Raw genomic sequence first — 23,168 nt, 5'->3', positions numbered from 1 at the left:
CTGCCGGTTCAGCAGGAGGACTAGGGCATAGGGCAGGAAGAAGAGTAAATACCTGTTGAAATACTTTAGTTTATATGACCAAGCGTTATTACTTATATCGCTTAGTGATTAGTTTGTGACCTTGTAAGATAGGAGAGGATTTTGCAAGCAGTGAGGCTTTTTCTTCCATGCACAGTCCTTTCCCAAGAGCTTAGTGCAGTGCTGGTCTGTGCAAACTGTACTAGAGAGTGGCTGAGAACACGCTTGCAGGGTGAAGGAGTTACTTTAGCAGCATTTGTCTGATGCTGAGGGTACCTGGTGATCAGGAAATCACTCCTGCTTGTGGTGTTGAGGTACTGGTTGCATATAGTTTTAAACTTCATACACTTATTTGCTTTTATTCAGATCTTTAAGAGATACTGGGTGATTTATTTTATGAATGTTCAGTCAGCCAGAAAACCAGCTTCCTATGTCAATGTGTGTGATAGGTAAATCAGCCAAAAAAAAAAAAAAAAAAAAAAAAAAAGGCAGATGATTATTCAGCGAGATTGCTGCCCCAGCTCTTTCTAATCTGGAAACCTCGTTTTTGTCTTTGGGGTTTTTTGGGGTTTTTTATAGTTGCTGTATTCTTTGGGTGACCTTGAGCAGGTTTTGTTTCTCATTTTATCAGCTTCTGTGTTTTGTAAAGCGTGGACAGTACTGCCCTCAAAACCTCTGAGGGACGAAAGTACATGGACACCCATAGAGGGTTCCAGGTAACAACCACCCCCCCAGCTGTGTGGTCCTCCCTGATGTGTCCTTCTGCCCTGCGGAGCTTTATCCCTGCCCTATGCACCAAGTAAGTGTTAGCTTCACTGAGGCTGCTTGGCAAACGAAATGTTTTACGGTTGTAAAACAGACTGTGTATTGTGTAAAGCTGGATGCTCGCGTGGTATGTGGTGGTGTTTATAGATGGTTTACTGTATTATGGCAGGTAAAAATATATTTGGTACTTTCATGATGCCATGATAACTGCTGCATGTAAATAATTGCTGTAATTGTCATAAAGATGTTAAAATGATCCTGTAGAAGAGGTACCTACAAGAGGGCCATCTTATAAACATGTATGATGGCTGATACAGTAAATTTCCCGTTCTTTCTGGGTGTTGAATAAAAGCAGCACATTATCTTTTTTTCTTTGCAGATGTTCAGCCATCCAGTGTTTTTTTTTCATAGAGGATATATGCTCTCTTCTTGCACATGATTATTAGATTATAATAATGATGTTTTGGACATTAGACATCCGTATTTCACTTCCATGTGTGTCTTTTATTACTAGCCATAAAAAATACATATGCTATGAAAGAATAAACTTAGAAAGCCAGAGGGTAAGTAGTGTAATATTAATGACTGATTCTGACTTGGCTGGTATGTGCTAGGTTAAGTTTGTCATCTTCTAATAATAGTATTCCCATGTGAAATTGAATTTTTGTGGATTTTTCAAAATAAGCTTTTTCATGTTTAATTCTACTCTGGAAGCAGACTTTCTTTGAACACCTGAATGAAACAGATGTAGCCATTTTTAATGATATGAGTGTGGAAAAAATTCCTGTTCCATATGTTAATGGTTGCAGTGGTGCCTGTAAATAGGTCAGGACGAGAGCTGGATGTGTTGGAGTCAGAGTCACTGAGGGTGGACCAAGCTAAAATGATAAACTGAAGTAGTCAAAAAGGCTGTTTCCTAAAGTGTTATCTCTGGCTGGCACAGAGGAGGCAGGAAGGAAGGAGATCTATAAAAGGAGAAGTGTGTGGTAGGGAGAGATTCATGGGGCAGAGAAAGGGGGGAGGGGGGGGTGTAAGGGGGAAGTGTAATGCAAAGCAAGACTAGACATCTTGGGGGAAATCTATTGGAGTGCTGTGGCTTTCTCTGCTGTTTATTAAACCAGCAGCAGTACGAGGTTAGGATTCAGAAGCCTTTCTCTCTAAACCTTATCAATGGAGAGGATGAACACCATGTGCTGCACTGTGTAACTCTCCTTAGAAATTCAGAGGTTTGGGGGTTTTATTAATAGTAAGCTCATAATGAAGATCCATGGATTTTCTTAGAATCATGAAGAATATACTTCACACTTGCCTTCCCCTGTCTCTTCAAACAGAAGAAAAAAAAAACAACCCACAATTTGGATTGTTCCAAGAGGTACTCTGACCCTCCATGAGCAGAGAATGTCTTTCCCCGCCATCCCCACCACCACCCACCCCCACCTCCATAAGTGCAGTCTGCATCTGTTTTCTTTTTGTTAACCTACTGCATGACTCTCTTTCTGGCCAGTTTTACTGTGGTATAGCTTCCAGAAAATCAGTATCTGAGTTACATTTTCTTGCAAAAAGAGAACAAACAGGTTTTTTAAAATAGAAACGTAGTTTTTCAAAGTCAGCTAGTGTTACGACAAGCTATGTAGCTACAGTAGGACTCTGTTACATTAGAGGATCTTCTTCATTGTCTTCTTGCACTTACGTAATGAAATCACTTTTTGCCCCACATGATATCACAGGTTTTTCATATGTAAATATATACATGTCCCTCTGCTAAAACACACCTTTTCCTTGGGTAGCACAAAGTAACTGTTCAGTAGTGTAATTATATGATAACTTCAATTAGTTAAATCTAACTGTTCCCTGCAGTTTTTTACTTACTCTAAGGGACACATCAAAAGTCATGCCATCTAAGCTAACGAGATGAAAACTAATTTTAAAACTCAGAATTTTTTTGTGTTCAAGGTTATTGTAACAGTCACTTCCTACATTTCAGAAAAACTGAGCCTGAAATACAGATGGAGATGTGCTTGCAGCCCCATTATGCATTTACTATTTAAATGATCTTGGTGGCATGTAGATCTGGTGGCCACTGTGATTGCTTCAGTGTCAGCATGTTGATCCTACAGTTTTGAGTTGCGATGCAGGTGAGTAGGAGTAGGTCAGCTATCATCCTGGACAGTCTGGAGGGCTGTGGGAATAGATTTATCCGGTTGCTGTCTTTTTTTGTTTGATTATGTGATGGTCAAAATATAAACTCTTTAAAAATAATCTAAAAATAGCTTTAAACCACGAAATGGATACAGCTCTTTGGAAGCCATTACATTAATAGGTAGGAAACTCTGAGTGTGCTGGTGTCTCTTCAGGCTTTCATAAACAAATTTGATGACTTATTTTTGCCTGTGAGTAGCACACAGCATAAAACGCATGAATTTATAATTGTCTAGAGTTCACTGTCTTTTAAGCAACGTGATGAAGAGCCTGATAAAAATGCTACAGAAAAAATCTGATGACAATAGGAAGGCAATTTCCTCAATTTCATGACCCATCTGTGATGTTTTAGAGATGTTTTGATGAGAAGATCTGATGAAATTTATTTTTCTCTGTATGCTATTTGGGCTTATGTACATTAGGGTTTAAAATTATTCATATATCTTTCCTCCCTTCCAGATGTACTACTGAATTATTTCAAGTGTGCCATGATGAAATACTATGAAATGTTTTTCAGAGCAAGAAGCCTTTTTCTTTCCTTTTTTTTTTAACTATACAAGGTTTATTTAATGACTCAAAGTTCTTAATCTTGTCAAATAAACCTGCAAAACCATAATAACACACTCTAGATTGTATGATAAAATACAGGTTCTGGTCCAAGAAATGTAATAGTGTTAATTACCCTTAAACAAAATAAGGACATACATATTTTCATTAAATTGTTTTAAATTTAACTGGAAAATTATTGGCAAGCATCACCCCGTGTCTCTTGCTGTGAAGTTTTGCTTTTTAATTACATATCTATTGTGAAGAACAATGCTGTCTGACTTTTTAAAATAAAGCCCAGGCTTTACCCCATGATCTTGGGTAACTACTGTTAGACGTGTTTAGTGAAGTGAAGGTAAAGGGCTTGCCTCTTGCCTGTAAGGGACAAGTGTCCAGGTACTAAGAAATGCTATCATACCTTTTATTTCAGTTCATTCTTAAAATGCCACTTGCAGAGAAGATTTGGGAGGTACTAGCTTGTTTGCTACTTTTGATGACTCTGCCAATTGGGCTGATCACCTGAGTTTTTAACTCATTCATAGTTTCCTCACAATTTTGTCATTAAAACATCATGTGATTTTTTTTTAATTTTTTTTGACAGCTGCAAAATTTTCAAAACACTAAAGCATCTGCAGCAGGATAGTCACAAGCATTGTCTTTTAAAGTCATTTGCTGAATTTTGAGCTATGTGGATATTAGGGAAGGGTGTTGTTACAGATGTTCCTAGGTTCCCTGAAGAGGGGGGGGGAAAAAAAAAACCAACCCATAAACAAAAACCTCAACGTTTGCTTTATGGACAATAGCAAAGGAGGGCTGTTAACTGGCAGTACTTTGGGGGCTCAGTTGAGGAACCTGTCTAAAAAGAGGCACCTGAATTTTGAGCTGGAGTGCTATCTGACACCACATTTCCTTTTCTTTCTGCTGTTCCCATACTGTGAACATAGCAGATAATGCTTTAAATATTTCTGGTTCATAGGTAATTAAAATACTAGAGTTGTATAAAGTCCTTAATAAATAAGTGGTGTTATTTTTTGTTATGCATCCAAGGGGAAAAAAAGGTCACAGAATGGTCTATAGGAACATGTTATTGGGGAAGACCATGTTAGTTGTCAGGTTTCATAGAGGTTTGTTGGTATAAACGGGTGGTTACTATAGAGAAAAATTACAGAAGCCCTTTTTAAGCTGGGTTTAATATTTCAGAAGGGCTACACAGTGCTCAAAGGTAGGTGTGAGATTAAGGACTGTGTTTGTGTTGACCTAAATGAGAGTATCAAGTATCTCAGATGTATGCCTTCTCATTCTGTTCCTGCTTTTTTTTAAACAACCTTTGATGAAAATGTAAAAAGCAAAACTAAAACTAAGCATGCTGTTTCGCAGGTGTTAAAATTCAGTGGGGTTTCATGAAGCAAGTTGCAGTAGGACTAATAGTGCTGGTCTGTATGGAAACATTCACTGAGTCGTGAACTTTGGGTCAGGTGCAGAGAAAAGATGGCACTTGGCCTTTGAACAGGTTTGGAAGAGGATGTTGCTTTCAGAATAACTGTCACCCCTATTTTCTGCTAACCTGTGATACAACTTATGTCCAGAAAGGATGGTTAAACTTCCTGGAACGTAAGCATGGTGTCAGAATTTGGGGTGTCAACGGTTGCAACTGTTTATGGTGCACGCTGCTGCATGTATTTGTCTGTAATCGCTGCATTCCTGTGTGTTGTGTTTAGCTCCCAGGGTATCTCGACAGCACGATTCAGAGTAATGTTACTTTTAGGAAAATTAGAGGATCAGTGTAATTTTTACCTTGTATATCGTGCTTTTCCATAGGGTGTTCATAAACAAGAATATAAATTAGTTTTGGGTTTTTTGGGGTGGGGTTTTGTTTTTGGTGGGTTTTTTTGGAGGATTGTAGTTACTGTCTGGCTGCAGGTCATGATAGACCAGTGCTATAGGTGCTGCTAGTTTCTCATTTCAGTGCCTAATCATCATTTTGCAATTACTGAAACTTAATACATCAGCCATAAGGTCTTTTTGAAGACCAAGAAGGAAGACAGTGTATAGATATTTTTTGATGCATTTGCATTTTATAGTATCGCTAAACTTCCTGCAGTAGCTAGTGTGTCTTTGCCAGTACGACTTCCAGTGAATGCAACTGGTACTGATTCCTTTGGAAGGCTGGCATGTTGCTTGACTTCATGCTTGTTGAAACATTCCCTATGACTAAAACTAATTGTTTGTTTCTTGACTTTAAGCCCACTGGTTTTATGTTTTGGGGTTTTTTCATAAGTTTATTGTCCTCCTCTTGACACGTAAATACTAGTCGTAGAGGTGTCGCAAATGGAACAATGATTCCTTTAAAACTACTGCTTCTAATGAGGAGAAAAAGTTGCTTCAATGAAGGTATGTATCTACAATAAGACCTGCAAGTTACTAGGTTAATTTCATATCCCAGGGCACTGTGCAGTGATCACCTTAGTAAAGTTCTGATTCAGGGGGTTTTATTAGCATGAATAATCTTGTTAACTCTAAATGACCTGATGCGCGTGTGAGCACTGGAGAATACTGAACCAAAATATGTATGTGTCAGGATGATATTCGAAGTGGATTGTTGAGCTGAATACTTGACAAAGAAAAATTCTTGCAGTTCTTTTTAGAAGTTGTAGGTAGTGAAGAGCTGTGATTGCATCCAAATATTATGCAAATGTTAATAAAAATGGTGTGTGTAATTTGACTTGAATGTTCTGGGAATTTATTTCTTTGAAAAGGAGAGCAAGAAAGGTAGTGTTTGAGGAACTAGCGTATGAGTCTCAGCTGCTAACTATATGACTAGGCACCTTTTGTGCTTATGTTCTGGTTACATTACCCAGCTTTCCTAGCAGACTGTGTCCTGATTCCTGAATGTGGTCCCACTGCTGCATGCCTTCAGGGAGTGCTATCCTGATATCTACAGAGCATTTTCGAATGCTCAAAAATATTTTTCTTTGCTACCGAAGGTCACTGAGTACCTTCCATTTCTGTTAATGTACAAATTAGATCATTTCGCTTCTTAGAAATTTGCAGAAAGGACGTGAGAGGACTTGCTGCTTGTGCAAAGTGAAATCTTTTTTCTGTGTTATCTTGGAATCAGTGATGAATTTAAGTAAAAAAAAAAAAAAAGCTGTAATACCGTTTTCTTTTTGTATACACGGTCAGTAAACTTGTAAGTAGCTTGAATTTATATACCAGATATGTCTATCTGACTGTTTTAAGCATTAAAATAAACCAAGTGCTAATAATACTAGGAAAAAACACATTACTTTCGGTTACATAATGTTAGCTGGAAAAGTAATCCTTGACAATCAAAGAAATGACACTTGAAAAGCTTAAAATATGGAGGTTCAGGAGTCTTTCTCAAAAAGCCAAAGCACCTGCTTCTGCAAAGTGGTGGACTGTTCATCCTAGGTTGTGGTCTGCATGTGAGGGAATTAGCTGCAAAAGCACCTGAATTGTTTGTGTATGGCCTTGCTAGCTAGCCATATGTAGCAATTAAAGGAAGGAGAAAAGCTCCTACTTCTTAAAAACAACAACAAAAAAAACCCCCAAACCCAAAATCAAACAAACAATATAAATTTGTGTGAGGACTGTAGTGGAACTTTAGCATGTGCCTACTTTGAGCTCAAAAGGTTTCTTATTTGGGACAGTTTTTATCGACTGGGTTTATCTGAGAATTTCCTTCTTAATGTTGTCTTCCAGATTTTTGGAGATTTTGTAGAGACTGAAATGAAGAAAGGGGACTCTGTGTTTGTCATTCTTGGAAAAAATTCTGGTGTAAAATTATTCCCCCAAAAATATTCATCTAAAAATGAATGCATGAGCCATGTCACGTTGCTCCTCCTATGAGTGGAATCTGCTGCTGTTCCACCCTGTTTCCTGTAGTTTGTTTTTCTGCTTGAAGTGGAAAACTTTGTCCTTGTTTTGGGAAGTACCGTGGTGTAGTTAGCAACTAAAATTAATTTTATATATTTCTGTACTCATTTGAAAGGGGCCTATAGTGTTGTGAGATGCAAGTCAAGCTGTGTTTTACAGGCCACATGCTTGAACTTTATGGGAGTGCAGTTGAGATGCTTGTAGGGTGTGGAAACCCTGCTGTGTGTATTGAATGGGCTGTGAGCTAAGGGTGCTGGGCGGGTTGCCAGTTGTTTAGTGAACTTGACAAAGGAAGAAGTAAATATCTTAACTCTTCTGATACTGTGCTCTGTGAAGACACCTCATTAGCAGTTATAGAAATTGAGTTCTCAAGTACAACCATCTCCTTATACATGGATGTAGTTTTAGATCCATGGAATACTTGCAAATGTGGGTAGTTTAGCTCGTCTTAAAGGCACTTCCAGTTATGTTTTGTTGCTTCCTTTAGATTCAGATCAAGGTCTTTTCTGTTGTTACTAATATAGCGCCTGGCGGTCTTAATTGGTAGCAAGAGAATTTTTGTGCAAACATATGTAGCAAAAGCAGTAATGCATGCTTTTAAAATGTGAGGGTTGCTTATGATTGAGGAAACTTTGCTTTTCTTTAAACTGTTGGGGGAGAAAACCACACTTGTTTGCTATAGTAGTGAGACTAGTTACAGCATATCCAGGGTCCAGTCTATGAGTAGTCTGCAGGGTGCGTCTCTAGTTTATCGGTCCTTGTTCATTGCACGCTGCTATCTGCTTCCTGGCCTGACTGTTCCCATACTCTCTACCACGATTTTCTGGTGAAACTCCATGATGAAACCTGCTGTCGTCTTGCCCCAGCCACTAAAAGCAGCAGGTTATTGTGCCATTTAGCATAAGTGAGGAGTAGCAAATCCTTGAAACACTATGACAAGATGGCAACGGGCCAGAACTACAGCAATAACTACCCACTCCATCGAGAGGGATTCACTTAGTTTGGATTGCATTCCTGAGTTTCTGTGTTTGAAGGGTGGGAGAGGAGGGGAGTAGTACAGCAAACTGGTCTAAGCAGAATTGCTTTACTGGTTTAAGAACATAGTCATCTTGCATGCAGTTTTCAAGGCAGTTCTTGAGCATTTTACTCTCGTTTTGGGTACTTCTGTGCTGGGCAGTCCACAGGTTGCATCGCGCATTTCCCATAAAATAACTGAATTTTAAAGTAACTAGTGATTTTGCTTTTCTCTGCCTGTGACATTACTGGGAAACAAAGACATTGCCATATAGATGCATCCAAAGTAACACTGGTTCCCCAACTGTGGCTGGAATAGTTGTAGGCCTTTAAAAAACAATTTTCTTTCTGGTTTTCATCATATGTTCTCTAATTTTCATTGGAGAATTTTTTCTCAGAGAACCTTTTAAATATTTTTCTTAGTGTCATTTCTGATGCTGAATTTACTCTCAAGAATTCATCCTGTGTTTCTAGCCCCTTACAGTATTTCAGAAATGGGGCACAAGCAGTTTTTGCTCCAAGGCAGGGATTTTTCACTAGTGACTGTTGATTAAGAGCTTTAATTTCTAGGTAAGCAGTTTGAGGCATCTCCAAATGGCCTTGTCTGAACAAAATGCTGATCTCGCAAGCTCTGAAAATCTTGAGTCACTTGTCACTTCTGTAAGTCACCGCCAGTGTGATTAATGCTGTTTTCATTTGAGGTCTTCAGAGCATGTCTCAAATGCTGCTTTAGGTGTGCTTTTTGAAGGATGAAAAGTAGAAATCTGGCTTCTAGTAGAAATTGTTTCTTGATGTGTTAATTCAGTATTTTGGTAACTGAAAGAACTTGCTTAAATTGACCATACCTTGAACTTGAGCTTTTCTACTAATGGCATTCTATTCCCATGATGCTCTGCCATTGTTTAAACCAACTTTCTTTCAGTCTTAGTGTGTGAGGAAGAGAGTTATAATATTAAGAATTTGTGACCTTGCCAGCTTACCTCAAAGTGGTGTGATTTGTATCTTTTCTGTTTTACGCTGTCCTGTGCCAGAATTGCATCTAGCGCTGTAATGTGGTCATGCAAAGAGTTCTCAATGTTTTTTCCAGGAGGCACTGCAGGCACTATGGGATCATATGGAGCAGTTGGTGATCATGTTCAAATCAACAGGACTCAAGTTACTCTTGATACACTTTCCATCCTAAGTTTTTTCTGATAATCATTACTGGAAAATAATAGTCCTGCTGAAAAGATTTACTTATTGTACAGCTTCACTATATATGTCAGTCCTAATTGGAGACTGACGTTATTACTTGGGGCTTAACTTTAAGTATTGAGATCTAGTTTCCCATTTCAAATACTAGTTTATCCTTGAATATTAAAGCTGCACAGACTTTGTTTATGGCAGAGAAGTTCATTTGACTAGAGATGGATAAATTGTTTTCTTCGTCAGTTTGTTTTTATTGTTCTAAAGCCAAATGGATTTTTCACTTGGCTGAAGAACGCCAGACCTGAAATACTGCATTCTTTGCCCCTGTCTGCAGGCATGTAGTAAATATAGCACCTTTGGGTGAGGCCAATCAGCTGAGAATGAATAATCATTTCATTCATCTGGCTTTTGTCATTTGTTTATATTTGAGATTTTTTTTTTTTTAACTAAATATTGCAGAACCTTTTTCTGGAGCTCTTCAAATAGCTTTTTAACAGCTCAGTAGTATTGCCATGTGTAGAGAACAGTAGACAAAAATACCATTTTTTGGTAACGTTAGCTACTAGGAAAGAATACTTCTGCTCATATTTTTTCCTAATAAATGAGAAGATGAGTTAGCTTGTTTGTCATTAATTCAGGTCTATATTAATTCAGACTTTGGCAATGTAAGTATTGTAGTATGCTTTACTTGGAAGCTTTTCTACTGTGGATGTGGCTACATGATAACCTTTTCTATGAAAGCCAGTTAATTTCAAGCTCTCTCTGTGTTTGACTCCACCGAGAGGACAGCTGTGGCTGTTTGGGGGGGTTGCTACACTGGTAGGAATGAGTGACTGCAGTGAGTTGCATCCTTAACTGTGAGCAATCTAGACCTGATTTCAGCTGATGGGTCTAACTGGTTGTCCTCCTTTTTTCATCTTTTCATTGCTCATTCTCTCCCTGGTAGAATCCAACAATGTTTGACTTATTAATGCCTAGGACTTTCTTTGAAGTCTTGTATGTCATCAGGTATAACATACTGAGCTAAGTAATAGACTCAGCTTTGTGAGCTTTGTCCTTTTTATAGGCAATCTAAAAAGTGTAGTCTGAGAGCAAACTTCTAGCTTCCCTGTGTCCCAGCAAGCTTAAGAGTCTTTGTAAAAGTCAAAGAACTTGGCATTTAACCTCTTTTCCTGGTTTCCTATCTTATAATGATACATAGCAAGCCCAAAGGCCGTAGAACACAGGAAGTGCATTATTTCACCTAAAGAGACACCATTACCATTCACAGCCAGTATTCCTTTTAACTGTGCTTTCAAGTGGTTCCTTGATAGTCCGTGATCTTTTCTAGAAGTAGTATTTTTGTGTATTAGAATAAGGTATAAAACTTAAAATACTTTTTCTAATTACTGATATTTGTTTTCCTTTGCAGAATAAGAGACCGCACAGAGTCTGGGGGGACGAGAGCACAGGACAATGCTGCTGAAAGGAATCTGAGCCACAGAGCATGCTTTGTGCCACAGTTACCCAGGTATGCTCCAGCAGAGTACTTTGCGCACCTCTAATGAACAGCAGTTTGTTGTGCTTGTTGCTCCATTACTTATCATCCGGAGCCAAGGAGACTGTCTCAGCCCCAGACCAAAATTATGCCCTGCCTACATCATTCCATCTGGATGGCACTTGCAGTCTGAAATCTTCTAAAGCCTTTTATGTGTGTTTTAGTTTTAATTTTATCCAATTGCTAAATTTCAGCTGGTCTCTCTTTAAATGTTACACTGGTTTATATCATGAGATAGGCTGAACATTTTAATGTATGTTTTCAGAAGTCCTTTTCTTTTATGCACAGGGAAGATGTGGCCTCAATAAATGAGGTGCTGAACTACGAATCTGGAAGTAGTTTTGAGACTTGCTCCAGATTGTTAGAAACTGCTCCAGTTGACTCACCTGTAGATAATCTGCTGGGTTTCAGAAGTCAAAAGCAGATGGGTAGGGGCATCCATCATTGCATTGCACACCAGTGTCCAAGGAACCAATGCAATTTTTTCAGGATGTTTTGATAGGAAATGTGAAATTGTCTGATGGTGGGGTTTTTTTGGGGTTGCGGTTGGGTTTTTTCCATATATTTTGGGGATGAGTATTTAAAATCTTCATTTAAGTGCAGCTCAGTTCTGTGCTGTCTAATTATATGCTTATGCTGAAGAAGGATGTTAAAGAGGTATAGATCTGCCTTACATGATGGAGTCTAGGATCTTTCAAAAGCAATTCTGTGACCTGGGAGCCATCACAATCCAACAGCACTAGCTGGTCTTACAGCTCTGATAAATAAATAAATAAATAACTCGTATATTGTGAAGTGTTTCTGTGAAATAGAAAATAACTTTTCTATTGGCACCAGCTGGCAAGTGGGAGTAGGGCAACAAAGCAAACAAACAGCAAAGTAGGAGGAATAATGGTGATAGTCTAAAAACTGACACATTTGGAGACCAGTATGAAGAAAAACAAATTCATATCACAGGATGTTTTGCATAGCAACAGGGCTCTTGTCTTCAAGTGGACTTTAGTGTAACTGCAGCACTTGCTTCCTGTATGAGATAAAGAGCTGTTGTACTCTGAATGCATTTTAATCTCTATATCTAAATTGGACTAATAATTAAAAAGAATTAGCTGAAGGAAACGATAGTGAAGTCTATTGCTCCTGAAAGTGTTTCCTCTTATTTTGCTGTCGGAGGAGCGAGAACAGAAATGCGTGTAAAGGAAACATATTAAAGATGAACTTTTTCACCAGGTGCTGAATGCTGTCTACAAACTACTTTGTCGATGAAGGAAGAAATTGATTGGAAATTGAAAGCGCGAGCTAGTTTGTAATACTGGTCAACATGCGCAAAGGGGTGCCAAAGGACCCAGAAATAGCTGACCTGTTCTACAAAGATGATCCTGAAGAAATATTTGTGGGTTTACATGAAATTGGACATGGAAGTTTTGGAGCAGTTTACTTTGTAAGTATAGTTCTTTACCTCCTTTTTGAAAAACAGAACCATTTTAAGTGGCATTTTAGAGATTTTCAGCATCTGTAAAAGGGAGCGTCCTTTGAGCTCTTGGTGCTTTGTGTGCATTAGCTTTCTCATAACACATCTCAAAAATAAGTGTCTCCAGAGCACTCCTGAGCTCTTTACTGTTACAGCTGTATTTATAGTAGCAGTTGACTATAGTCTTAATAGTGTACCCAACCATTGACGTTAAGTATATGGTATCTTGTGCTGTCTGATGCTCAGTGTTGAATTTAAGCAGTTGGAAATTAATTTGCCAAACTGGAATTTCAGGATACTCTACTTGTTGCTTATATGCTTGTAAATCATTGCAAATTAATACATCTAGTGAATTAATGATTCAAAATGTGTTTGGAGTTAAAAGCTACTTTTGTTAATGAATTGGTATTATGGCTGCTTGGGTAAAGATACCATGGAAGTCACATCAAATTGCATTCGGGGTTTTGAATGATTTCTCTGCTGCTCTGATAATCTAGGAGTTAGAAATGTCTTTGAAATACCATTTTGTTTTGCTACCCTCCTTGTCACCATGTTCATCTCGTAACATGCTATCTTCAATAGCAAATGCTTACATGACAAAAGCAAAGAGAAAGTCCTAAAAGGAATGAGAATTCAAGCGGGAAGGATGTGTTGCATTAATTGATAAAGTCAAGAGAATTTAATCTGGGAAGTGAGAAGAATAGTGCTTTTACCATTAGTATCAAACAGAGCCAAATCCAAGATACTGGATTTGGAAATAATTATAATCCAGTCGCTATCAGTGAAACTAAAATAGAATTCACTATGAAAAAAATCAAAGACAGATTAAAGCTTCTTGGTAGTGTGGCCTGCCACTCCAGAAGATCAAGTTCACTAGAACTGAGATTTCTGAATATCAAACATTAAAGTATTTAGACAAGTACCCTTATATCTGTAACTCCAGAACCTGGCAGTAGCTAGCATGAATTATTTGCAAGCACTCCAATTCACTGTTTATAGTTGTGTACAGTGATGGAGTTGTTGTTGGAGCTGTTGTTAGAACAGGAGAGGAGCCTGATATTTTGTGCCAGATAAGCAGTGCATGTGTGCTTTGAGGGATAATGGTATAATTCCTCGATGTATACTCTGGTAGTAATGATATGGGGCAGGGCGGGGGGTGGGGGTGGGGGGAATGTCTGCCCTGGGGCTTGTCAACAATGGGGCAGGCACTTTTAGATGTTGGCGTAAGTGACAGGTAGGTGAAAGCATAAAGTTAAATGTACTACATGTGTAAGAGGATGAGGCTGTAAAACTTACAATACATGTTGATCCACTGCAGAAGAGGAGCAAGCATGGGATTAGGGTGGTCCTACCCAGTGCTTTTCAAAACCAAAGGGAAAGGATGCATGGTACGCTTTAGGGTAAAGATGAAGTAGTGAAGGTGCCACCTTTATCGTTCAGTTTTGGTGTTCGGAAGTTCCTCATACTTTCAGGGGAAAAGCGTGAGCGAGTGTTGCACATCCAGTCTACCAGGCAGGCTTACAACTGAGATGTCACTACAGTTAGGTAGAAGACTTGCGATTCCCTGATGCTTCTTTTCCTCCTTTCCCTGCAAGCTTTTTTTAACTGGTCTGTGCTTTAAAAACATCGGAGAGTTTAGCCAGACTGCAGCTTCTTCCAATATCCTAGCAGCAGCAGCATCCTCCAAGCTTGATGGTGATTGCTGTCATACCTGTAGTAATACTACTGTAGTAACATAGTAATTAGATGCATCGCCACTTTTTCTGTGATACGTCTGCACTTCTTTGCCACTGTTTGAAACTTAAGGTTTCCTTCCTGTTCCATGAAGTACTTGGCATCCAGTAAATTGTTCTTCAGAGTCTTTGCCCTGTCCTGCTGTGTACGTAAGTCACAAGCAGGAGCTCACCTGTTTGCAATTTTCAGTGCACAGCAGCCTGGGATCCATTCCTTCACCTCAGGAAGGCCTCTAGCTGTACCCTGCTTTGCATGGGTCATGCTAGAGCTTTTCCCTACCACGCAGGGGATGCTGTGCATCTTTGTTTTGGGTTTCGTCCTTTTTTAAAAGCTTTTGTAGCCTGTCTTACATTGTGATTCTTACGCATCTTGGAGTAAAGCAGGGGCTGAGAATAAGATCTCGGATCATCATGGCAAGATTCCAGGGATGCTGACATGCTTGGTATCAAAAGTGGAGAATAGGTGAAAAAAAACTTCAAAGGAACAGGGCTTTCTAAGTCATCCAAAAGAATGGGGAAGAGATTTCCGATACCTAAAAAGGGGCAGGGCGTGGATTGTTATGCTGTTGCTGTATCTCTTTGACCTTTTTGTTTAAATTGGTACTGACACTACTACAAACAGCAAATACATTGATCAGTATCTTGTTACTGTTGTTATTGTGAATTAATATGATTAGTCTAGTATAAACTTCAGTTTAAGCTCAATTTTTGCAAGCTGTTTTGTTTTCCAATATACTATTGGCAAAGCTTGGCAAGATAATTTGAAATTTCTTTTCTTGCTTGAAAGAAATGATACTTCATATATCAGAAGGATAAGAAAAAGTATATTGCTTCTCACAGGGTTTTAAAGTTGATGCTAACTTGACCTGAAATCAGCTAAGTTGATTGTGCACTTCAGAAGTATAGTTTTCATCAAAAACAACCTACTTATATCCATGTTAGAAACACAAAAAGTGATAAAGCAGATGAGGGCAGTGTTAAGAAGGTTTTGTAAGCAAAATGTGCTTGTTTTCTGCCAAGCTTTTCACTAAATATCTACAAGTATGGCCAAAACCACTTCAGCAAGTGGATATTTCTGTCAAGTGTGCTTGTACAGCCCTTTAAGTTACTTAAGCCAGGAGGATCCCAAGTGCTTTGTACAGCAAGAACTTCACCCACAACTGTGAGAACGTGGCAGTGTGCCATTCGGCAAAAGATTACGGCTAAAATGAGAGATACCATGTTCATGTGAAGATATTTGGAATTAATGTGACAGACATAAATACTTGGAAATTTCTTTAGAACACTAGCATTAATTCATCTATTTGAGTAAAATACTCTTGATCTTTTATGTGCTGAATGAGGATGGTGAGTGATTAGGAAGGATTTTGCCTTATCCAAAAGTTACTTGTTTTCAGCTTTCTCTAACTTACTTGAGGAGTGTGTGCTGTGAAGAGTCTAAGTGTGTCAACTCGCCTTAGTAATTCCTATACTCTATTGGTTCACCCAACGTAATTTTTCTTTGAAGTCACTGTAGGCCTCATGAAATGTTTTTTCATTAATATGTTACTTGAAAGTATAGTACTCATCCTCTCAAGCAGTTGAAAGAAGGATTTACCACATTTAGCTTCTATTGTATTCTAAGCTTTTAACTGTCCTTAACTTTTTGTCCCAAAAATGGTAAATGCTTGGAGGTACAGGGATTTCAACAACTCTTTTAAGACTAAAACCTTCAAGTTTTCTGTCCTTAACATGCAGAAATTATGGCAGTGCCAATCCAGGCAAGTAGAGCTCTTTCTAAAACTGAGTTTTCAGCCTCCAGTTGCAGAAAAGTAGAATTTTGATGACTGAGTAATATTCATTGCAAAACTGAGATCCAGTGCAGTGAAAGGAAAGTTTCTTTTTTTTTTTTTTTTTTTAATTGAGATAAACTCCAGAATGAAGCATCTTCTTGAAACTGGAAATTGAAATAGTTAAGAATATCAGTGTTGTATTGGGGTTTTGGATGAAATTAGAGGTTTTGACACACCTCTTTATTTGTTTCTTTGGAAAACATTTTTCCAGAGGTTCATCTAAAACTTTTTTTACTGCAATTCCAATAAAACCGTATTTTGTGTGTTCTCAGTAGGTGCAATATTGGGCCTTGGTTTGCATATCAGTAGAGAGGTAGCAAGTGCAGTAAGGGCTGAGGGAGGAACAGTGGATACGGAAAAAGTGTTGTAAGAGTTGTCTGGTAAATCTTATCACAGGGAAGATGTCTCTGAAGTGTAGGAGCTTGCGAGGTTGTGATATAGGAGAAAAAAGCTTGTGTTTGCCAAAGGCACAACTCACTCCATGGGGAGGAAGAAAATGAAACTTTTTCAATCTATTTCTTTCTCCCTACTCCAGGCTACAAATTCCCACACTAATGAGGTGGTGGCAGTCAAGAAAATGTCCTATAGTGGAAAGCAAACGAATGAGGTAAGATGAATAAAGACATTTCTGCATGCAGAAGCTGTTGCAACCATAATGTAAATCTGAACAGTGAAATTAGATGCATATTTCATTTGACCCTAGCAGTCCAGCTTTTTAATGCGGTAGCTGTTGCTCACTTCTGTAGGAAGCACGGAGGTTTGTGGAGGGAAAATGAGTTTATGCAAATTCTGACAAATAGTTCAGTTTAAGGAGGTGAATGGGAATTCAGAATGCTTGTATGGTGGTTATTTCAGTAATAATTCCAGTAATAACTGCATTAAGAGCACACTGGCTACTGGAGCCATAACCACAACTCTTTGAGGTGTTGACTGAAATGTGTAGCTGACTTGAAACACTTTTCAGGATCTGTAATCTAAAATTGCATAGACCTTGTATTCAGAATATCAGTCTCACTTCAATTGTTGCTTGTTAGTTGTTTCTCTTATTTTTGTGTTGCGTTGCTTTGAACTTGGATTGACTCTGTTCATTTGGATTGGTGCGTTGACATGCATGTTTGTTAAGAGGAAACAGGGATGTTTTAAACTCATTTTTTCCTTGCTTACCTGTTGGTCTCCCACACGTGCTGAGGTCTTCCAAATGTCAGTGGCTTTGTGCTGCATTACAGAAGGAAGCAAACAGCTAACTGCTGCTATCTCTAGCATGTATTGTAGGTGGCATTGTCTCTTGAGACAGGTGAGTTTGTTACTAAGTTTGAGACCACTGGACAGTTCAATATGCAAAACGGTAGCAATGCTTGAACTAAAATGTGTTGCAATTAAAATGAGGAAAAAAATATTTTTGCAGTCCTCAAGCTGTTTAAATATGTCTTGGGAAGTCTCAGTGCAATAGGGATCCAGACAACTGATGTACAGTTGTGCTTTTGCAACTATGACTCTTACCATCTTCACATTGTAAAATGGTTTTATGGTTGCTTTTCAGACTGTACTTACAGGTGTGATGTATGAGCTATGTAGGGGATTAAGCAGAGAAATATATTTATACCTTTTTGCCTTTTTTTATTAGAAATGGCAGGATATCATCAAAGAAGTCAAGTTTCTACAACAGCTGAAGCACCCCAACACCATAGAGTATAAGGGCTGTTACCTGAAAGAGCATACGGCATGGGTGAGTGATGTGGAATTCAGAGGTCTTCATGAACAGAAAATGTACAGTACCGCAATCAAATATTCGGTACATGCAGTGTCTTTACATGCAACAGTATTTGTCCCATGCTGCCTGTAGTGCCTTTCATATGAAGAAGCTTCCAGGTAATTTTAAGGGAACAGATATTTAGGATATTGCAACAAATCCCTGCTTCTCTGAGGCAGGCCTCTGTGTTCATGCAAATTAAACAGTTATTATGGAACATCCTCTACAGTATCTCCCCACAAACTTCTGAGTGCCTAAACCTTCTTCACAGCAATGAAAGATGTCTTGACGTTGCTGGAATATTTGGAGCATTTTATTTTGTTCATCGCTTATTGCATTTCTTGCAACTTCAAGTTTTATTTGCTTCTATTGTTACTCAGCCATTCAAGTAGTAACTGTGGGGGAGTGTCTACCCTATCATTCAAAAGCATGCTTTTTTTTTCTTGCAGTTGGTTATGGAGTACTGTTTAGGATCAGCTTCTGATTTGCTAGAGGGTAAGTTTCATATAGTCTTTGATTTTTCTTTTTGCTAGTGCCCTTTCTGAGTACAGTGGGAGGTTGTTTTTTCACAGACTGGTACTTTGCAGATGGCAGAGGCAGTCTGGCTATACTACTCCATTCTGTAGCTAGAATGCCAGTGTTTGTGATGCCAAGGGTAAGCTGAGACTTTTCCACAAGGCCAGTGCTACGTATAGTTGGCATGCACATTTATGTGTTGTAAACTGAAGGTGTAAATGTATATAGCTATGTTCCTGTAATTTGTGCTGCCTTGATGACTGAAGCAGACTGCTTGTTTTCTGAATTTCCATAACAAAAACCTGCAGAGATCACTTTTGTCCTTGCCTTGCAGTTTGTAGGAATAATTACAGATGGTTTTATAGAACAAGAGACTGATATGACCTCAAAACTAGAACAGCAGCACCTGCAGAGGCATAGGGAATCTAAGCTGAAGTTTGTAAGAACTAGTACTTCTTACAGGCCATATCTTTTGTATATAAGATATGGTCAGCCAAAGGTATATGCTAGTCATATTTAGGGATATATGGAAGGTGCTTTGGGGCATCTCTTTGTAGCAGGTATTCCTCGTTTTCCTGTTTTTGGCTCTTTGGGGGAAAAAACTGGGAAGTTTTCCTTGCTAAGGACCAAACAAGTATTTCAAATACATGTGGCAAGCTGCACTCGGGCATATCTCCTGGTGTTGACAGTAACTGTTGCCCCTAGCAGGAATGTGAAGAAAAATGTTGTTTCCTATGACGTGAAATACGTGCACAGGCTGTGCATAAACTCTGAGCTGCTAATGGCCATCAAGCCACAGGAAACTAGTACAGTGAAGATGATGTTTACCTCATAGCTGGCAAAATTGGTGGTGTTCCTTCTCTTTAAAAACACTGTCTCGGGAAAAGATCACAATTACCTTCTTATGGGGTTTTTTGAAATTTTTTTTGTAGTTCACAAGAAACCACTTCAGGAAGTGGAGATTGCTGCCATCACCCACGGTGCCTTGCAGGGGCTGGCCTACCTGCACTCTCACTGTAAGATTCATAGGTAAGGCTAGAGCTTGGTGCTGCTAGATGCCTTTCCATCTTCCACTCTCTGAAGTCTGAAAATTGCTTTGCTGTGTTTAAGCAACTTTGGTAAAGGTTGTTTTACCAAAATTGTCTCTAGTGGACGTGTCAGTACTCCTACTGTCAGGGTAGATACATAAATAAAAGCTGTTAGCTGTTAAGGAGTGCATTTTTTTGGTTGAAATAATTTCATGTGGCTATATCCTGTGCTGAATTCTCTTCTATGTTATCAGTTTTTCTCTGCAGACCCTGGTATCAAAGAATAAACAAAGTAGAGTGATAGAGCTAGACTATTTTTAAGATTAGACATTGTGAGAATTTTTTTATGTATGAGTAAGTAAAACTTCATGCTTTCAGAAATCAGTCGATGAAGGCATAAGTCAAGGGTAAAACTACCTTGGGAGAAATCAGAGCACACAGGCGGAGGAAGATGTTTTAACAGGCTGCTCGTGGATTCTGTTCCTAGATCTGTCTTTCGTAATGTGGTATTTTTCAGGAGTTTGGATTTTTTTTGACTCATTTGTCAGCAATGTTGCATGTTCTTATTATAAGGGGGGTTTTGTCTTAATTTTGGATGCTGCTAGTATGTCAGGAACTTGTGAAATGGGTGAGAACTAGATTAGTGTAATGAGTGGGGAGTCATCAGAATGAGGGAACTTGAGACTAATTTTTAGGGATTAAAAGCCTCTTCGTAGTTTACTGGCAAGTTTGAGACAGCAAATTGGTATATCTGAGGCTGAGACAGTGAGGGATTTCTATAGACCCAGGAATTATTTGTCATTTGTTAGAATAACTATTTGGGGCGTATCTCCACGTGGTTACTAAATCATATTTAAGTGAAATATTAATTTAAACATGAATGCCAGTTTATGAAATTAATATTATTTTTTATCAGCCCATTGCATATATGCCCTTACCTGAGCATAAAGATACCTGTTCTGATATATTTTACGTGCTTTCAAAGTGCATTGAATTCTTATTTATAGTAAATGACTCCCTGTATGGACACTATAGAGAATTAGTTTTTCTCAGTATACTCATTAGGACTTTCTAACGTGGTGCAATTAATGTGTTGTTAATTTAGCAATTTCACATACTGAAACCTAGCTACCCTGTGTGACCTTTCCATTAGCATGCTTATTGCATATCAAGAACAAAGCTGGTTATTTTTCTTTCAAACTGGAAAAAGTTACTTTGCTGTTGCAGCGTGCTGAGAGCAGCCATAGGGAAAGTTACTGCTAGAAGTACCATGCAAGCCTTTCCTATCTAGCTGGTTTTCTTCCACCGAGGATATTCTGCCTTTTAACTTCTTGAGACGGGAAGGCAAGTCTCCTCTCTCAGAAAAGAGCACCATCAAGAGATTTCTAATTTTCTGATAGACTTTGTATCTTAAAAAGGAGAGGCAAAAGAGTGCGCACACCTGGAGGAAAACACCGTGCTTGCCTCTGCTGTGGCAAGTTCCTGTAGACTGTGAAAAATCAAGCAAACGCTGAATGAGAAGGGACCAAAGCTGGCGGGTGGGACAGCTTTGGTTTCCCTGCCCCACAGCAAGGAAGGCAAAACCGAGCGTGACCTAGAATGGAGGGACACCTTGTGGAGATGCAGGAACAAAGCAAGTCTCTAATCTCGCCTCCTGAGCTCTCTGAGCAACTCTGCTACCAGTTAGTTCTCACGTCATGCTATGGGATGACAAAGGATAAGATTTTTTTCCATTTAATTGCAGGCACAAGGCAAACCTAAGTTAGCAATTACGTTTGCTGATACCTAACGTGGCTCCTGAGTCCCCTGTTGATTGTTGTACAGTGAAGGTAGCAGTGGAGATGATAGCAAAGAGGACAGCCTGTGCTGTCTGTTTTGTACTTTTGAGGTGTTCATTCTTGCACATACAAGACATCTTTAGCACTTGTCCTCCAGCAGAGATGAGAGATGCATAGGCCCAAAACATGAAGACATGTCAGGATGTATTTGAGTAGCACATGTGTACAAATAATTCTGTAATATTAGTTTTGAAGCTCTACTGTCCTGGGAATGAGGGAATAGAGGCTCTTTACTCTGGCTCTGCTGCTGAAATACTGTAAGTAAATTCCTATCTCTGTGGCTGTCTTTATCCCAGCTTTGCCTATCCTGTGGGCTGCCCTTTGGAAAGGCATGTCACCAGTGTCTATCATGCTAAATTTAAAGGGTCTTTCAGCTTAGCTGTTGACTGGGTCTACAGTGATACTGGATTTGTGTTTGATGCACAAATCATTATTCTTCAACCGCTGCGTGATAATTCAGTGTATGCTCTTCCTCTGCAACAAATACAAGATAACTTTGTTTCCCTTCCCATTTATCTAATTAGCTAGTTTTCATAGGGTCAGAGTATGAGTGCATTTGGCAATACACAGTAACTTGTTTGTGTTGGAGGTCTACTACTACTGATAAGTGGCTTTGGTGTTTAGGGACTTTACAGTTGAACACCAGATAAGAAAAGCTGATATTTTTCTTGATGAATTTTTTGTATAAAGATACATTATATATTTTGAAGACATGGCAAAGAAATATTCCAGACTGTATGGTGTATACAGCCTGGCTGACAGGGATCCCTCAAGTGTATTCCATTTATGTTGAGGGTCTGCTTGTGCAAAAGCAAATAGTTTTGCCCATGTAAAGGCATCTGTGGCATACCTAGTATGCAATTTTCCTTTTGTTATTGAAGTGCTGTATTAGGGTTTTAAGGAACCTTCACTATGTTGTGATTTTTCAGCTGACGATGTCTAAGTAGACTTGAATGTCTTTAGAGCAATCCTCCTTTTATGTCAGATGGGTGGAAGAAAAAATATTTTGGATATATCTGACAAGTCTGTGTAAAACTTTGAATAGGGTCATTGCCAAGTGTCTTGGAAGGTATGCAAATTGAGTTAACCTTTCTCAACATTTCATGGACAGTTAATTTGAAATTATCCCTCTTACTGCTGGAATTTAGAAACTTGTGGTGCCAGAGGTGTTGAGCGTATCTTGTGCCTTTTGTATTTCAGTAGTGTCATTATTGTTGATCTCTTAAATGTGTGAATTATGAGAGTTGTAGGAAGGATTAGATAAGGGAGCCTAGGGCATTTGAGAGATGAAAATGACATGTCTGGTATTGTTGAAGGGTGTCACAGCTGGGTATTAGGATACATCTCTCCTGCATCTCAGTTTGGGGCCTCAGCCTTGCAACCATGACTCATCTCTTCTTTTCTTCGCTCACCCCTTACCTTTTTGGGTGCAGCCAGGTTTCCATTCCCAAAAAACTCCATGTATTTGATTTCTCTAGCTTAGTGGATTTCTGTGTGTTTGTAAATTTTGGAAGTTACTCTACTGTAGCTGGAAGTATACTTTTCTTTTTTTCTTTTAAAGGGATATTAAAGCTGGAAATATTCTTCTAACAGAACCAGGTCAAGTGAAACTAGCTGATTTTGGGTCTGCGTCTATAGTCTCCCCTGCCAATTCATTTGTGGGAACACCTTACTGGTGAGTAAAGCCTACAGTACTTCAGTCCTTTATATGACTGCTCTCTTCCATTTCCAGTGTTTCACAATCTGAAAATAATACCTGGCATAAAAACTTTATTAACCAAGCAGTTTTGTTAAAATCCCTGTGTCCAGCTTTTCAGGAAATGTGTTCTTCCTCAGTAC

The 23,168-nt window shown here is 38.8% G+C and overlaps 2 protein-coding genes across 3 annotated transcripts in view; one reads left to right on the top strand and one right to left on the bottom strand.

Moving 5' to 3' along the window:
* Nucleotides 1-23,168, bottom strand: part of SUDS3 (SDS3 homolog, SIN3A corepressor complex component) — a 253,181-nt gene that overhangs the window by 63,931 nt on the left and 166,082 nt on the right. The window lies entirely within an intron of this gene.
* TAOK3 (TAO kinase 3) overlaps nt 1-23,168 on the top strand; it is a 94,838-nt gene that overhangs the window by 30,591 nt on the left and 41,079 nt on the right. For both annotated transcript variants that reach the window (XM_049805527.1, XM_049805526.1), the window contains exons 2-8: nt 11,039-11,137; nt 12,392-12,602; nt 16,733-16,804; nt 17,822-17,923; nt 18,397-18,442; nt 19,396-19,492; nt 22,891-23,004. In XM_049805527.1, the coding sequence (XP_049661484.1) occupies nt 12,483-12,602; nt 16,733-16,804; nt 17,822-17,923; nt 18,397-18,442; nt 19,396-19,492; nt 22,891-23,004 (551 nt within the window). In that variant the 5' untranslated portion in view covers nt 11,039-11,137; nt 12,392-12,482. The remainder of the gene's footprint in view (nt 1-11,038; nt 11,138-12,391; nt 12,603-16,732; nt 16,805-17,821; nt 17,924-18,396; nt 18,443-19,395; nt 19,493-22,890; nt 23,005-23,168) is intronic.

The sequence above is a fragment of the Accipiter gentilis genome, chromosome 7 (assembly GCF_929443795.1).
Source record: "Accipiter gentilis chromosome 7, bAccGen1.1, whole genome shotgun sequence".
Taxonomy (NCBI): Eukaryota; Metazoa; Chordata; class Aves; order Accipitriformes; family Accipitridae; genus Astur; species Astur gentilis.
The sequence above is the reverse complement of the archived record's forward strand: the minus strand, read 5'-3'. Positions and strand labels throughout refer to the sequence as shown.